Here is an 18,621-nt window from a genome sequence, read left to right on the forward strand (position 1 = left end):
GAGCGGTCTTGATACCGGAAGGTCGCCAGTTCGAATCCCCGGACCGGCACATTAAAATTACCACCGCTGAAGTGCCCTTGAGCAAGGCATTGAACCCCTACCATGAAAGTTCTATGAGCAGGGTGTGGCTGTAAACAAGCAGTTTAAACAAGCATCTCGAGCTTCGTCCACTTCCCTGGGTAAACAAAGAACTTTACTAGTTCTAACTAACACAGTTGTAAACACTAAAGTCAACTGTCCAGTCAGTCAGAGGATACCATTACCACCAGTGTGTCCAGTCATGTCATGACTGAGACACATGCATGTGTCTGTAGCTGGTCTTGTGTCAAATTTCATGTGGGATACACAAAGTTGTAGAGACAAACTTTGAACCAGCTTTTTATCTCAATCCTCTTTAATGAAAATGACCATTGTGATTACATTTATCCACCGACCACAAGATAAAAACAAAACAAAAAACACTTCAGGACATGGTTGCTGTAAAATAATTATCAGTCATAGCTGATAAATGTAAAATTGACTGATTACAAATGGTTCAACAATATATCTGGCATACATCCTCATAAAATATAATTCCACATCTGAAAAAGCAAATCATTTCCAAACAGAAGGGACGTAAACAAAATGTTCCTTTTCAACTGTTGTCTTTATTACCATATTTGAGGAGATAACTTAATCAAGAAGCAAAAAAATATACCAGACAATAAAGTACTAAAAATCTGAAATAGAAATACCCCCCCAAACACAAACTGTTTAGAGTTCACCTTCCTCCCACCCCAACACACACACACACACACACTGCTGTCCTCTTGTGGGCTTATGTTGCGTATCGCTTTGTCCACTGTTTGGCTGTTCGATCATGCTCCGCTCTGTTGGTCGTGTATTGGGTGGCAATGCTTCCAACAAGGGGATCAGCTAAGATGAAAATAAGAATTCATATTTAGTTTAGACACACAATTTAATTATAATTAGAAACAAAAGAAAGAAACGGCAAAGGAGTCTTTAAAACAAATCTGGAGTACTAAAGCACTAAATAGGATGTACAACATTTTGTTCTGCAGAAATCTCCATTTCTGGTTGACTGGAAAGAGATGTTTTGATCTAACTGAGTGGCTTTACGATTTGATTAACTAAAACTGACCCCCATCTCCAAGGTAGGCGGGACATGTAAAAGGGTGAAATGGACCCGTGGCTTCTGATTGGTATGTGGCTACTACTTCTACATAAACGATATTTTTGCAACCCATTGTCTAAATGGCTCCAGGCATAAAACAGAGTAAAAGGGTAAGGCCACTTTTTTTAGAGGTTTGAGTTGTTTTCTTACCTTATTATGGGCAAACTAGTCCCTTCCATGAGTTAGTTCGCTCCATTGTGTTGTTTATTAGCAATTTAAGAAATAAGAATAGTCGCTCATTGACTTCCATTGTAACGGGGGAACAGCTCTCAAAGTCACTCTTTTATCACAAAAGCTGATTCTGACAGTTTATGACATCAGGAAAACTCATGCGGTTTTATTTTAGTCTTTTAAATTAGTATTATTAGTACTATTTTGGTTGGAGATATACTGAAGCAGTACTACGGCATTCCCAACTCTCGCGAGGACATCTTGCGAGGTTTCGTTTGTAAACAAGTCACCACGCTGTTTGAGATGCACCCAGCTGCAGCCTTGCATACGAGCAGTCCCAGACACAGACACTTCTTCTAAAGTGTCTTCTAAAGTGTCTCCCTCAAACACGTCCATTGTGTATGTTTTTAGCGACAAGCGGACAAAATCAAATCCATTTGTTTACATCCCCGTCGTGGCTCAACGGCATTCCAATAATACGCTTCAGGAGTGGGTGTACAGTTTTGGTCCAATCAGATCGTTTTTCACTCAACGCGAAAAGCAGTGATTCAGTCGGCGTAGTGGCAACTATGTTCAGTAATGCCGTTATAGTGACTGTGTGTGCGTTACGTTATACTGCATCTGTGATCAGTATAACTGAACATGACAGCACGTTCCCAAGAAAGGGAAAGTGGCAGAGAGGAGTAATGATTGGGGTAAGCCAATCAGAGAGAGTTGGGCGGGACTTACCGCCATACACACAGGCAACATGCTGCCGCCGAGTAACTAGTAACGATAACTAGTTACTGGTTATCAGTAACTGGTCTTAGATGGGGTAGGAAAAAAGCTTTATTAAACACAGGAAGCGACTTTAGCAGCACCACTGTAGGGGCTACGATTACTGTGAAGACATATTTACAACACCTTATTACACGGCTTGGTTGAATGCTCGATTCCAATTGGTCGATCACTGAATTTAGCGGTGTGTTATTTTTCGATAATGACCACCGGCACTGGACTCAATAACAGACCGCAATCTAATCCAAGGCTCAGAGCGACACCTGCTGTGCTGCTTGATTTTCGTCGTACCCAACATGGCAGCCATAAACATACACACATCGTGTACAACCAAAAATTGCTCTCAAGAATGTTTTTGAAAACATTTGAAGCGAAAAAATTGATTCTATTTGATCAACACTTCTTTGATTTCCGAGGCGACACATTGCACTGGATGTACTGTGACCTGGCATAAAATAATGGAATACTTTCAATAACGCAAGTAATGAAACCTTTCTGTTGTTACTTTTGGTTCAATTTATTAATTACTTTATCGAGTAGCCATGTAATAAGCGGGACTATTGTCCCTTGCACAACAAACATTATACAAACATGAAACTCTACTTATTAATGTTTTACAAGGGTCTAGGTTTAATGCCCAGCTAACCAAACAAGGATGACAACTGCCGTGACAGCTTTGTGGGCAGAGATAATCTATTGCAATATTTGTTGATGTAAAGCAACATTGATGTATACCATAGTTTTGTGCCTTTTATTAGTTTCAGACAAAGACACCATTTTCAATTTTGCACTGGTATCCAAACCCTACATCTGACAGTAGAGAAGGCCACTTTTGGCATGAAATATTTACGATTCTAGACTGGGTAGGCTAGTGGAGAGCTTGCAAGGGCAAAAAGGTTGAAAATGCAACTAACTAGCCACAGCCTTACCTGGGTTACAGTCTGTGAGCAGGGAGCAGATGGACAACAACACCTTGGAGATGGTGAGTGCGGGGCTCCAGTTGTCCTTCAAGATGTCTAGACAGATCACCCCCTGGCTGTTGATGTTGCAGTGGTAGATCCTCGTACGAAACGTCACCTGACCAAGACAGAGACAACACTGGGTACTGCAACAAAGGCAACAAATGTAAGGAAAAACATCATAAAGTGTCTTGGTAAGGTGTTTGGACCACTACAACTGCCAGTACTGTCTAGTACTCATTATTGACATTAGACTGCTATAGTGTGTGAATTTATGTCTGTATGCATGAAGGTTTTTATCATGGTATGGTTGTTTGAGCTTGTTATCCATGCGGACTGTTGTGTGCACCTGGGGTCAGATATATAGAGCTTAATATGGAGCCTATATATTCATTGGGCCACCACAATCCTTAAATGAACAACATATAGGGGGGCTGCGGGGGCACCAATACAACCTTGACAGTGGACAGATCAAGTGAAACCAAAACACAAGCACACACGCTGGGTCTGCTGTATTTTTTATCTCCAACTCTCTCCCCGTTACGCATATTTTCTGACCAGAAGTTCTTAAACTTGAAACATACTTATTTGTGCGTCAATCTATATTTTTGCTGTTTTGCTTTAAACAGCAGGCAGGACTTTATTACAGCTGTTCCTGCATGCAGTGGTGTTGGGAGGACAGATACGTGACTACGTCGTACTAGGGGTGTGCGCGGATTAGACGGTCATACGGGCTGCCCCTACTAACCGTTAAAAAAAAGAGAAAAAAGGCTATTCTATTTAATGGTTGTAAACAAGATTTTTATATTTAACAGTTAATTAAGATTTTAACTGGCCAATGGCCAGCTTACAACGGAAACCTTGAAAGAGAAAGACAAACAGACACATGTACTCTCTCCGACTCAATCTCACTAGCTACCCCCCCCCCCCTCATCATCAACACCGATTCTGTGACATTTATTTAAAAGATCAACATGTGTATGTGTAATGATAAAAAAAGTTTACGGAAGAGTCAGTTCTTGATCCTTTTTGAACGAATGAACTGGGACATTCTGTTAACAAACAACATATTGGATTCCTTATTGTGACTCAGCAAAAGTGAAAGGCCCTCTGGTGGCTGAAAAGCAGCACTTTGGAAAACCAGGAAATACCCATTCATGAGACTACAATGACAGCAAGATCGATTTTCACAAAATGTTATGCAAAGCGGGCTTCTCCAATGGCTTTTTGTTAGTTAGTATATATATATATATATATATATATATTCCTATTTTATGAGCAGATGTGGATGTCTTCACTTCTATCTACACAGCATAAGTTCAAGTATGACTTCCTGAGTAAAGGTTATTAAAAAGTTTCCCTTGCATTACTAATATTGACTGCTATTACAAACAAAAAACAGGCTATGCAGATAAAAACAAAAATAAAAATAAATCTTATTCTGTAATTCACTGGATATACAGTGCCTTCGGAAAGTATTCACACCCCTTCACTTTTACCACATTTTGTTTTGTTACAGCCTCATTTCAAAATGGATTAAATTTGTTTTTTTCCTCATCAATCTACACACAATACCCCATAATGATGAAGTGAAAAAAGTTTTTCAAATATTTTGTTTATTAAAAATAAGAAACTGGAAAAACACATGTACATAAGTATTCACACTCTTGACCTTTGCAGCAATTACAGCCTTAATACTTTTTGGGAATGATCCTACAAGCTTGGCACACTTGAATTTGGGGTATTTTCCCCCTTCTTCTCTGCAGATCCTCTCAAGCTCTGTCAGGTTAGACGGGGAGCGTCGCTGCACAGCTATTTTCAGGTCATTCCAGAGATGCTCAATGGGGTTCAAGTCTGGGCTCTGGCTAGGCCACTCAAGGACTTTCACAGAGTTGTCCTAAAACCAATCCTTCGCTATCTTAGCTGTGTGTTTTGGGTCATTGTCCTGTTGGAAGGTGAATCGTTGACCAAGTCGGAGGTCCTGAGTGCTCTGGAGCAGGTTTTCATCCAGGATGTCTCTGTACACTGCTCCATTCATCTTTCCCTCTATCCTGACAAGTCTCCCAGTTCTTGCCGTTGAAAAACATCCCCACAGCATGATGCTGCCACCACCATGCTTCACCGTAGGGATGGTATTTGCCAGGTGATGAGCGGTGCCTGGTTTCCTCCAGACGTAACGCTTGGCATTCAGGCCAAAAAGCTCTATTTTTGTTTAATCAGACCAAAGAATCTTGTTAATAATGGTTTGAGAGTCATTTAGGTGCCTTTTGGCAAACTCCATGCGCGCTGTGACGCCCGGCTGTCATGTGCTTTTTATTGAGGAGAGGCTTCGGTCTGGAGGAAACTAGGCACCGCTCATCATCACCTGGCAAATACCATCCCTACGGTGAAGCATGGTGGTGGCAGCATCATGCTGTGGGGATGTTTTTCAACGGCAGGAACTGGGAGACATGTCAGGACTCAGGATAGAGGGAAAGATGAATGGAGCAGTGTACAGAGACATCCTGGATGAAAACCTGCCCTAGAGCACTCAGGACCTCCGACTTGGTCAACGATTCACCTTCCAACAGGACAACGACCCCAAGCACACAGCTAAGATAGCGAAGGATTGGTTTTAGGACAACTCTGTGAAAGTCCTTGAGTGGCCTTTATGTGTGTAATATGTGGTTTTAGTGATGGACTACGCACTGAGACTAGCAATCAATGGCAAAGAGGAGGCGCTGGGGTTCACTCTGGTCCCGAGGAAGTCTAGGCGAGTACACCCCATCATGGTCACTGACCTCGACTACGCAGACGACATCGCCCTAATATCGGACACAGTCGAGAAAGGAACGGAGCTACTACTGGCAGTAGAAAAGGAGTGCATGAAGATCGGCCTCAAGCTCAATGCCAAGAAAACAAAAGTAATGACAGTAAACACCAAGGACAAAACCATTACCACCGCAGACGGGACGGTGCTCCAGCAAGTCGAGGACTTCAAATACCTCGGGCCTGGACTGCCTCAACTGAAAAGGATCTGAATGTTCGGCGAGCACTTGCCTGGAAAGCCTTGCACGGGATGAGGAGAGTGTGGAAATCAGGCATGGGAGAAGACCTCAAGAGGCGGCTGTTCATAGCTACTGTGGAGTCAGTACTGCTGTATGGGGCCGAGACATGGACCCTCACAGTACAACTGGAAAAAGCCCTGGATGGAGTCTACACAAGAATGCTACGAATGGCACTAGGTGTCACATGGACGGACCGCATCAGAAATGTGGACCTCTATGGGGACCTCTATTTGTGGAGGGCAGCGATCCAGGAATCCCGAGTTGGTGTTGGCTAGACTTCACTCTCGCAGCAAGAAGATGTGGTTTTAGCCATTTTAGATTGTAGCAGTGAGCACAGTGTCTCTGATGTCATGGACACTGGTCTCACTACCTTCCTGGACTACAATTCCCATAATTCTTTGGTGCTCTGCTCCTCCTTGTGGATAGGGGGAGATCTGTCTTACTGAGACAACATGTAGTCCAGGAAGGAAGTGAGCCCAGTGTCCATGACATCAGAGACACCGGGCTCACTGCTACAATCTAAAATATCTAAAACCACATATTACACACATAAAGACCCCCATGAAAGTGTTCTAAAGCTTCTTAACGTCATTAACATATATGTTTTTGCAAAAAGGGTGAAGTGTCCCTTTAAGGCTGTAATTGCTGCCAAAGGTGCCTCAACTTAGTACTACTTCAAGAGTGTGAATACTTATGTGTTTTTCCAGTTTCTTATTTTTAATAAAATAACAAAATATTCATAATTATGGGGTATTGTGTGTAGATTGATGAGGAAAAAAACGAATTTAATCCATTTTGAAATGAGGCTGTAACAAAACAAAATGTGGTAAAAGTGAAGGGGTGTGAATACTTTCCGAAGGCACTGTACATCGGTAGTGTGGCATTAACCCATCAAGACCGAGGCCGATTCTACAAATGCCTTCTAAAATCAGTGGTTGCCATAGAGGCAATATCTAAAATTATGCTTTCCCGGTTTCAATGGGTAAGTGAGCTATGACATTTTGAACTCAGTACCTTGGGTGGTTTGAAGGGGTAGTCTGGTGTGAATGCAATGTCCAGGAAGAAGACACCTCCCTCATAGACAGAGCCGGGCGGTCCCAGGATGGTCGACCTCCACTCATAGATGTTGTCTCCCTTAGGACCAGCGCTGCAAGAAGAAAGAAATGTCAGCCTCACTATGGTATAGTAGATTTCACCAGATAGCAGAGTGAATAGAAAATTGTTAGGAAGAAAAAATAACAGTTGAACTCCAACCACTAAATTAACCCGTCATTAGCCCCTATGCACCAAACTGACTTGCCCTGACTAATACAGAGTCCAGACTACCGTCAGCAGATCAGTAGGGTCAGATGTCAGGTAGGGCTGCAACTATAGATCATCATTTAACGATTATTCTATTGATTATGTTTCCCGATTAATCAAAAAATAAAGAAGCACAGGTTTTTTTAATAATAATCTGTTGCACCCCTAGTCAGGTGTTAAACGGTTGCAGTATGCACACTGTTAACACACCGCACGGTCAGCTGATGGGTCTGTTGCTCGCCTGTGTCAGAGAGGAAATTACTCCATGCCAGGAAGTGGCAGTATTAACCAAAAGGTTTTCAGAAGCAGCAAGCAACAAAAGGCATTTTCACACTACTCTAACTCTGAAACCTATTTGCAGTCTCGTATGTACTTAAATAGGAATTAAGAATATGGTAATGGTATTGTTGAACACACCCCTACAGTGGGCAGAGTAAGCGTACTATCCGTTTTGGCCCACAGGCCTTCCTCAGCGTGAATGAAACGAGACAGACATTAAGTGTCATCTGGGTGTCTCGCACAAAGCGGTCTGGTTGAGCTTTTAAAAGATACTCAAAAAGAGAGGCATAAAGCCTTTTTTTTTTTTTTTTTTAATCACACCCGTGTGAGGGGCGCTCTTATCATTGTACATCATCATGACAAAAAATAGACACTATGCCCATTTGCTCAGACACTATTTCTCCATTCATTGTCAATGGGAATTTAATGTTTGTTGGACGGTAACTAAAAGTGAACTAAAAGCTGGATGTAGGAGGGGCTAGAGCCTCTAAAACACCAATTCACTGCAAGGTCTGTGGGCCAAAACGTCCGTTGATCTTCTGCTGGGGTGTATGACTTGAACAAACAAGAAATCCTTAACCCATTCTGACCTGAGATCAGATTCATACGAGGTTTCCACGGGACACACACTGGTCTGATTAACCCATTCTGACCTGAGATCAGATTTTAAAAATGTCAGTCGTTCTTCGAATTTTTCAAAAATAGCAGACCTACAAGCTCGTAGCGCGCCACTCGGTGGCGCGATATGAGCTTGTAGATCTGCTATTTTTCAATAGCTAAAGCATAACATGATGCCAACACCAAAATGGGTGCCCGGTCAGAATGGGTTAAAGGATCAAAGTGAGTGCTGGTAATCCTTTTTTAAAGACATAAGATGCATCCCTTTATAGCAAATCACTGATATGAGTCTATGCATTCAGATCCATATTGATGTTCTTAAAGCAACTGAACCTTTATTCCCCTTTCATACTGTCTTGGAACACCCCCAGAGAGTAATGAGTACAAGAAATAAAAGTATTGATCTAAATGTGCTGGAGGAGATTCAAGATGCATGAATACTATTGGACAGTCAGCCATGCACCAGACTGTGCTTCATTGTCATGTTTCAGCCTGATGCATCAGTTATGGCAATATTCAGACCAGTTATTAGTTAATTATACTAATCGCATGTTTGTTAACCCCTTAAAAAAAGGCTCCACACACAGACACACACGCCTTGGTGAGTCATACTAACCACAAGGCCACTGAGCTGGCCTTGTACAATATCACAAATTAGTGAAAATGGTGATCTACAGCACATTTCGAGCTTGTAGATCGGTTATTTTCGCTAGTTTGATTATATGTATCTTTCTCTCACTTGTTTCTCTTTCAAATCAATGTCAACATCAATATTGTTGTATGGAAATGCTTCTTAGCTTAATTTTAAAAAATGCCACTGAATACAACACAGTTCAGGCTTTTCAATGAATACACCACAGGCAAGGCATAATCACTGGCTTCCTTTAAAACAGGCCTGAAAATCCACCTTAGGCCAAAGGGAGAGGAAATTATATCTTCTCCCTTAGACAGGAGATCACCCCCACCCCCTCTTTACACCCCTGTTCTTTTTCTTCCACTCTGTTCATAGTGTTTTATATTTTGTGATGATGATGTTATTTTTCATGTCATGTTTATGAATTGAACACATAGGACCCGAATGGAAACAAGACCGCAAGGACTATTTTTGGTGCTATCCTTTTAAGACCAAGTGTTTGACTGTACTCTGTGCTGTTTACATTCAATCAATCAATAAATCAATGGAAGATTAGATGAAACATACCTGCAGTTGGGTGGAGGGTCCAGTGTGATATCCGCCAGCTCTTTTTGAATCCTGCAAACACACATAAATCACATTTGTGAAGTGATGGGCACCCACTGTGGCCGCCACATGATGTCACTGCTTAAAACAAACATTAAAGCACCGTTTAAAGCCTAATGGAGGGAAAGGAACTGGTTGGAATAACGTGTTCCTTCCGCGCACTACGTGCTACATCCAAACAGGGAAACTCCCCCCTGTCAGGTGTAAAGGAGCAACTTGGACACTCAGGCATGAAGGAAGCATGAGTTCAAGTCCGTTGCTCTCCCCATGTCCCCATATATGGGGACTAGGTTGGCGGAGGGTGTGTAGAGAGAGCCCAGGATATCATTAGATAATTGACACAGGGGTGAAAAATGGGTTAAAAAAATCCAACAGAAATGTCAGAGGCCACGAAGGCCATGGCCGTCGTTGTCCCTCAGTTTGGCCCTCAAAAGAATGTGCATGCTCTGAGGCCACAGTAGCCTTAATGCGCCATCAGCTCCTCTTGTCCAAGAGGAGCTTGTCCAACCATCATGTAGACACCAGTGTCTCTGTCATATGTAGACACCAGTGTCTCTTTGTCATATGTTGACACCAGTGTCTCTTTGTCATATGTAGACACCAGTGTCTCTCTCATATGTAGACACTAGGGATGTTGAAAAATGTTGAAAATCGAGTCGAAAAATCGTTTTTATTTATATTATACTTTTTTTGTAATGTAAAACGTTATAAACGTTGCTGTTTCAAATGTTTTCCAAATGGGAGAGGTACGTGTTTGTGCTGTGCTGCTGCGCCTGTCAGTGCCGCTGTGGACCCCATCGTCCAAGGGTGTGTGTGGTGGGGGGTGGTATCTTAGCAACACTGAATGATCTGTCCCATTGGTCGTGTGCTCGTATCATGAGCCAATGGCTGCAGCTCTGAGCTTCCCAGACCCAGGTTCACATATCATCTAACATGCCGTAAAGTGAGCTGACAGCCACAGGTCTTCTCTGTTCTGAGCGGTGAGCGCTCTTCTCTTCTCGTGAAGAAAGCAGGACAGAGTTGTCAAATAAATCGCGCCGTCATTCATACTGTATTTATTCTCCGACATGACATTAAAATACGAACAACGTGCATCCAGTATCAGTTCATTACGGGGCTCGTGACAGGCTGCAGACACAGAGTTGGGACTACTAGCCGATAGCGCCGCTGCTCCTTCAGTTTAGTTGTTTACAAAATAAAGTTAATTTTTTATTATTGGGATTTGATCATTGATGCAAATTCTAAACATATGGATGCAGCTGCAGAAGTTGTGTTGCTTAAAGGAATGCATAGTTGCGTTCTCCTCAACTGCTGCGCAGCAACAACAAAAATATAAAAATGAGGGAAAAAAAGGAAAAAAAGTCGTTCGACACGTCGATTTTAGGCCTCGATTCGTCACATATGAGTCGTTTGGCATCCCTAGTAGACACCAGTGTCTTTTTCTTGTCATATGTAGACACCAGTGTCTCTTTGTCATATGTAGACACCAGTGTCTTTTTCATGTCATATGTAGACAGCAGTGTCTCTGTCATATGTTGACACCAGTGTCTCTTTGTCATATGTAGACACTAGTGTCTCTTTGTCATATGTAGACACCAGTGTCTCTTTCTGTCATATGTATGTAGACACCCGTGTCTCTTTGTCATATGTATGTAGACACCAGTGACTCTTTGTCATATGTAGACACCAGTCATATGTAGACACTAGTGTCTCTTTCTTGCCATGTAGACACCAGTGTCTTTTGTTAAGATTCTGAATTCTTCCTCCGAGTCCCCATTTTTATACCAATCCAGTGACTTTGATTGGTGCAGGGCTGAGCATGGATCAATTCAGATTGTAAGTGCAAATCAATTTATTTCACTGCAGATAGTCTACATATTAACCTTAATCCTTAAATTAAATTACTTTTTTTCAATGGACTAAAATCTAGTTTTATTTGATGGCCTTCCTGCACTTGGACCAGAGCCATTGACTTTGAAGTTTATTTTGAAATGAATGGGGACCTTCCTTATACAGGACAATGAGTGATGAGTAATACGTAATACTAACCAGTAAATCTAATCTCAATTCTCAACCATTTTGTTGTGAAAAGTCAAGTCAATGATAGCCGTTTATACCTTTTGGCGCTGGTGGAAAGCAGCTTGGAGGTCTTGCTCATGGCTTTGCTCTCACGTTTCTTGCAAGGTGTGTCCCTCTGTCTGTTTTGGCTGGAGGACGAGGGTGATGATGAAGAGCTAGTACTGGCACGTGAATCCTCATCCGACATACCGGTTTGGATTGGAGAAAAGCAGGAACCTATAGTGAAGTACAGAGAGATACAGTTATAGAGGTAAAACAATGTCACAAATGTATCCATTCCAAATTAGGACAAGAACTAGAAATGCACTGTCGAGCTGCCAACTTGCGCTTTGAGCGGAGCGCGCAACTTACCTCTGACTCTTGTCAACTTACCATCCCTCCCCCCTTCTGCCACCAGTTTGACACCCCTGGTCTATTCTAGATCACCCAACGTGCGAGGATGTCTTGCCTATGTATACTCTCTTTCCCATTGTAAATTGCAAGCTTCTTTGGTAAACGGGTAAATAGAAACACAGCCTCCTTTCTAAGTTATGTCAAAACAATTAAATTTTTTGGGTCCAGCACCGTGTTCTGAAACTGGGATGTGCATATCGTTTTCCTGCTTTAAAAACAATTTAATTTGCCATAAGCAGACTTCAATCAAGTTATTGAAACATCTGAGTTATATGTCTATATAAATCTCGTTTGAGATATCCACTACAATGCATTGTAAAAGTGTCCTATGTTTGAAACTCAAATTGGTTATGTCATCCACATATGTCGGTGTTGTCACTCAGCCAATCAGGGATTGTGTATTTTTGGTTGCGTCGCTCGGCCAATCAGAGCGCTGCGTATGTCGGTGGCCCCCTCGGCCAAATGAATTGGCTCCGTATGTTGGTGCCGTCGCTCGGCCAATCAGCGATTGACTGATGACGTAACTATGTATGTTTATGTAAAAACGGTGGTTCCTGATTGGCAGAGGGGACCACCAAAAATACACAATCCCTGACTGGCCGAGGTAGTCACCGACATACGCAGCAGAAAACAGTACTTGCGCACTGCTCGCACAAGTAACTAGAGATAGCAATTGTGTTGAGTATTCTCTGACACATTAGTGTTTGTTACATATATGTAGTGCTTTGTTACTTGCGCAATCGATTGGGCGATGTGTCGGCCGATGCTCGCCCGCTGTTAAAACGTACTGTTAGGCTTAGTTTACAGTTCACCACAAGATCATGTTGCTCCACAAAGTGACTTTTCAATTCAAGTGTGGACAAGACTTGTATTTTTGTAAATGGGCTTTGGTTTGGAGCCGACCAGTTTGGACACAACATTCTCTTCATTTAGTTTCACTGATATTCAGTGTGCAGTTTTATTTGGAAGACATGGTATACAGTACACTATAAAACACTCCTCCTACAAGGAATTCAGAGGAAAGAATGTTTTATTGTATGACCTTACAGTACAGTTCTATTGTTTTAGGGCAACATGTAAAGCAGCATGTTCAAAGTTAGCTGCACAGACACACATGGACGCATAAACGGACGGAGGCGGAAATAGTCTTCACCCCCCAAAGCAAAGACAAAAAAGGTGCATCACACAGAAGGTGATAGGATTTTGAGGCATTACTCTGTACTTTGCTAGCAATCCATATTTAAGTTGCCAGGTTCAAGCAAGCCGCTGTTCTTTATTTATTTTTATGTATGTCTCGTGTACAGGTTCAACACCTGTGATGTTATCTAGTTAGCACCACTAGTAAAAGGTGAAAGTGGGTCTCAGAGGGGGAAAAAAAACTAAGAGAATTGTGTGCAATTATTTATTTAGTTACGTTATTCCACACCTGAATGTTACTGGTGTGCATTATGGATTATGCTAATAGAAGCAATATGTTCCAGAATAGCTTCAGCCATGTTACTGACTAGAATGCTTAAACTTCTCGAAGTAAGATTAGTAAGCCTACATTATCACCACAAAGTCTAACTCCAGCTTTAGATTCTATCTCCCCAGAGACAAAAGAGAGGGGAGGCCACACACACACACACACACACACACACACGTGCATCAGCTACCTATACAGCAAACAGGGCCCAATGATCCGCCACACAAAATGTAAAGCCTGATGCAAAGCTTGCAAAACTGCTATTTTTGACACTGGAACCCCTATAATGTGCATCCCTAAGACTTTCTAATTTAGTTAAATCTAATATGATACATAACTCTTGGCTTTTGACGTGATCATCAAAATGCATGAGGGGTTTTGTAGATGACTGGTTTGCAGTGTTGGACAATGCCGTTTGGCGCTTGAGGTGAAACCTGACTTTCAAAAAGTTTGTCCGCCGAGTTTTTATTTTATACAGATGTTTTGGGGATTTGACATGATCCTCAAGGGCTTTAAATCCATGTGTTCCATCATGTATGATGAGGTCTGAACAAAGTGAACAAATCACGTTTCCCGGCGGCATATCAACCTTTATGAAGCAATCCCTACGGTTGTGTTTCGACATTGTACCCCCGAATGAAACGTTTTGTCCATGTCAACCAGTACCAGTCCCACTGGAACTTATGTCTCACATCTTTGCCAATATATTTTACTTTGCAACTGTTCTTTTCTTTGATAAACTTTGCAATGTTGGTTTAATGGAGATCTCTTTAACCGTCTGTCTGTATACCTTTTATGCCCATATATTGAATATTTTATAATCAGTTAGCAAAAAGAACTAAAGCACGGAGATCTTTGATGTCATCAATACTGACATCCATCCAAGTAATATGATGCACTAGTGCTAGGGCATGTGGTCATCTTCCCAATGGGCATGACACTAATTTATATATATATATATATATATATATATATATATATATATATATATATATATATATATATATATATGACACTGACCACTGCCATGTCGTAAACATCTAAATCTTGGATATAAACGAAAATCATGCCAGAGTTTAAATCCGACAATTGCAGTAGGCTACTGGCTACATTACATTATAGGTGGTTAGAATTAAATCCAGACTTATAATATGGAATATCAGCATAACTACCGTAAAGAGAATAGACATTGGGATGACAAGTCAGCTAATAACGTTAATGAAATTGAAATCACTATACATACGGCGACATGAGAGCCAATTAACTTGAGATGGTGGAACTATTCTCATTAATAATCAGTTAAATTGAAGCCTTTCGTCGTACAATTATATCGCGCGCCGATCTACAAGCTCACAACAAGTCGCGTCGAGACTCTCTGTGAGCTTGTAGATCTTCTATATTCCCGTCAGTCCCCCCAAACAGCAACGAAAACCAGCCGGTTTCAAGGCCTTGACTTTAGGCAGAAACAGACTACTTGCTGGAACGGAACAGGCAAAGTCGCTTGCTAACAATACCGTAACCCGATCATTTAACGACGCTGAGCGATACTCAACGACGTGATGTGTGTGCATAGGATACTGATATGGAGCACTTTCAACCGAAGACACAAAGAAATTCGCATTCCTGTACATCAACGAAGACCACGTTTAGCATTTAGCCACTAACTGTTCCGGTCCAGCAAATAATCACAGCCATTTCCGAGCAACCAACCCACAAACCAAGACGGTCTTGTTGTTGCTTGCGTATCAGTCGCTGTCTAGTTGTCAACAATGCTAACGTAAATTGATGTAAAATATATATAAACATAACGTTTAACAATGTTCGTAGGGAAATGTGCAACAAAAGAAGCCGTTTTGTGACCAAACCTTACCCTCTCTATTGTGTCTGGACCTCCACCACTGACTGGCTGGTGCCTATTATTGCTTTCTGCGGAACGGAACGGAAGTACCGCGGCTGCCTGCAGTAGCGATGGAGGGAGGCTGACAGTCGATCGAATCAAGATGAGAAAGTAAATCCACCTTACCTACAATTAACAGCTGGACAGGCGACCTACAACAACAGTGGTTCTCAAACGTTTTCATATCATGGGACCCCCAGATTTATATGTAAGCCAATCTGAAAAGACTTTCTGCCAGGGAAGTGACCCCCATAACAGATATTATTTTCAAAACGATTCACATTTCTTTATTTTCAAAAATAGTAGCCTATAGCCTACCTACAAGTTCACAATGGTCACGATGCATTGTGAACTAGATCGGATATTTTCCAATAGCAGCCAAAGTATTAGCCCTGGTTCTTGACTCTAGTATTCAATCATCATGGCAGTCATGTATCATGGCTACCAAAATATGAAATATTTGTTTTGGTTATTGGTTAAACTGATGTTGATGATAGGCTATAATATTGATAGTTTTCTGGGGAGTGGGGACCCCCTGGAAGTGGAACCACATCAAGGACCTCTGTGGGTCCCCGAACTCCACACATACATCACCACCAACCTCATAATTCAATACAACATAATAGGCTTACAATCAATAATGCAATAACGGCAAAAATTGCTGTAATAATAGCTACTGTGGAAGGTTTGTAGACATCATCATATCTTAAAACAGTTTCAATAGCCTAATCTGAGCTATGTTTAATGGGACTGCTCATGTGATGTGATAATGGTGATGATTTAAGCAGATTAAAGTTGATCATCATTGAATTGGCCATAATGGTCAGGTCTACATTCTATGGTGGTCACAATGGCACAAGAAACTCGGACACAGAGGAGAGCATTCTCACAAGCCAACCACAGTGTGTTTTATTGGGTGCTTCAGTAATACAAGTGCACAACAAACCACTCTGCAATTGCAGAGGTGGCGGGTAGCCAGTAAATATACAAGTCCTGCCTCTTTCACAGGCAGACCTATATTTTTGTGGTCTGCCTCAAAAGCCTTTGAAAAAATACGTACAGTACAAACAAAACCAGAGGGAGTTGAAAAGCATGAAATTTCCATTGATGCAAATCTTCCTCCTATTTCATGCAGATAATATACTGATGACAAAAATACAAAATCAAAAAGAAAAGAACACACACTAGAAGAAAAAAAGTAAAAGCATATATTCTGCATGTTTGTTCCAGGTGCCACTAAGAAAACGAGATTACATATTGTATAGCTGAAGGACAATGCGTATGATAATTATAATATTTTTTTTTTCTCAATACAATACTTCCAACATTCAGATATTGGAAAATAAAAATCCCAATCTACTCTTTGTATAAAAAAGAAGCTTTCAAGTCAACAAGGAACAAAGGACAGTTCTTTACACAGAAAAGGTAAATAAAAGGTTAGGAGGGACAAGGGAGAGGGGACAGTAGAGGGACAGGTATACTGTTGCACTTAGTGAATGTGCTTTGACAGACTAAGGGGGAGAGAGGTAGAGAGAGGTAAAATGAGGAGGGACTTGGGTGGTAAAGGAAGGGAACGGTTGAGTGACAGGGAGTCTATGTGGCATATCTCTTTGTCCATTGCTTGGCTATTCTGTCATGTTCCGTTCTGTTGGTCAGATATTGTGTAGCGATGCTTCCCACCAGAGGGTCAGCTGCAACAACAGAGAAAGAAAGAATGTGTAAGTCATTGTATATGTAACCAACGATCACTGGCAGGAACTTCAGGGTTCAGCACCTTGGCCTGGCTTGAACCATGAACCTGCTGCTTATCACAGCTGTTCAGCCACAAATGGTGAGTGTACACACTACACAGTCTCCTGTACGCCACTGCTTGGGGGGAAAAAAATGTAATCCACTTTGGATAACAAAGCAAGGTATTTCAGGGTAAATGTACAGTACAGCTCTATCACACAATATTTCTGTAAATAAGAACACTGAAATATTTATTAACTGGTTCAGTCCACCAGACGTGCCCACACGTCATAAGCAATCCAACAGACAGGTTGCTAGGACATGTTTAGCCACTGTAGCGCATCTTCAATGGTATCAAACGAGAGAAGAATATTCAGATTATTATTATTTTTTTAGTTGGACTCCAAGGCCACCATACGCTTCGCTCTTCGTTCACCCCCGGTCCCGGTCACTTCCTAGTTTACCGCTGCAGTAAGTATGCCTCGTATCTCCTAATCTAGGGCGCTCTCCGTGGTTTTGATCTGATGGATATACTAAGCTCTTCATTTCTGACTTCTCACCTGCCTCTCGTTCAAAAATATGGATCTTTGATCACCGTGGATAGAACTTGTGGAACGACAACAGCAAAACTTAAGATTTGTGAAATATACAGTAAATGGAGGGAGGGCAGTGTTTATATTACAAGAGATGCATTTGTCAACACTGCTTCACCCAGATAATTCATACTGTTTATAATCGTTATTGATTTTGTTTTAAAGCTCGGATCCTCACGGTTCCTTTCGGGTAACTACATTTCAGAAGCCCCGACCGAGACCCACAATTTGGAATGGCGCAGACCCTGCCCGAGGGACAAGTCAATATTTGGGCCCGAGATGGCTTGCCTCTCGGTTCGGCTCTCGGGTATTCGGTTCCGGGTGGACCCGTGCTACCCAGTTTAATTGGAACTCATCCTGAACTGTGCACACAGTTGTATGAAACAAAACACCTTTCCTTAGCTGGATGTGCTCGAATAGTTCATTAGGCTTGTGTATTTTTCTCAGAATTTTGTTATATGTATCGTTAACAAATGTAAAGCTACCTATTCTCTATACTAGTACATGGTTTTCAAATGTTTTGTGACCAAGGCACCTCAATCAATGCGGACGTGGTCATCCCTATGTTCCCTACTTACCTTAGGTTTAGGTTAGGGGTTAGGTTACGTTTATCGCTGTAAGAAACAAAACCTTTTTTGCCGGGTGGGGAACATAGGTACTCTGTCCCCAATCAATGTGCAAGTCAGGTCAATGAAACACTGCTATCAGTTCTTGACTATTTTGTTTTATTTTATTTTATGATTGTTTTATTTATTTAAATGATCTACTATAATATGGATGAAATAAACTAGCTCTCAAATTCAAAGGACCCATTTTGATTTATCGGGATCAGTGTGGCTGTGACAAGTTACGCCCTGGAAGGGGTTTCGAACCCCACAATAAGCAGCTACCTTTAA

General features: G+C 41.6%; 2 protein-coding genes across 3 annotated transcripts in view; both read right to left on the bottom strand.

Moving 5' to 3' along the window:
- Positions 1-372: 372 nt before the first annotated feature.
- On the bottom strand, positions 373-15,472 carry LOC308317883 (ubiquitin-conjugating enzyme E2 E1-like). Its single transcript, XM_080767229.1, has 6 exons — positions 15,375-15,472; positions 11,685-11,862; positions 9,529-9,579; positions 7,143-7,275; positions 3,052-3,199; positions 373-915 (listed from the first exon to the last, which is right to left on the bottom strand). The coding sequence occupies exons 2-6, from the start codon at positions 11,831-11,833 to the stop codon at positions 818-820; spliced, it is 579 nt and encodes a 192-aa protein (XP_080623355.1). The 5' UTR covers positions 11,834-11,862; positions 15,375-15,472; the 3' UTR covers positions 373-817.
- An 812-nt stretch (positions 15,473-16,284) lies between these two features.
- LOC308317882 (ubiquitin-conjugating enzyme E2 E2) overlaps positions 16,285-18,621 on the bottom strand; it is a 33,758-nt gene continuing 31,421 nt past the window's right edge. For both annotated transcript variants that reach the window (XM_080767227.1, XM_080767228.1), the window contains exon 6: positions 16,285-17,092. In XM_080767227.1, coding sequence (XP_080623353.1) covers positions 16,995-17,092 — 98 coding nt within the window. In that variant the 3' untranslated portion in view covers positions 16,285-16,994. The remainder of the gene's footprint in view (positions 17,093-18,621) is intronic.

The sequence above is a fragment of the Protomyctophum bolini genome (assembly GCF_963924005.1).
Source record: "Protomyctophum bolini genome assembly, chromosome: 7".
Lineage (NCBI taxonomy): Eukaryota > Metazoa > Chordata > Actinopteri > Myctophiformes > Myctophidae > Protomyctophum > Protomyctophum bolini.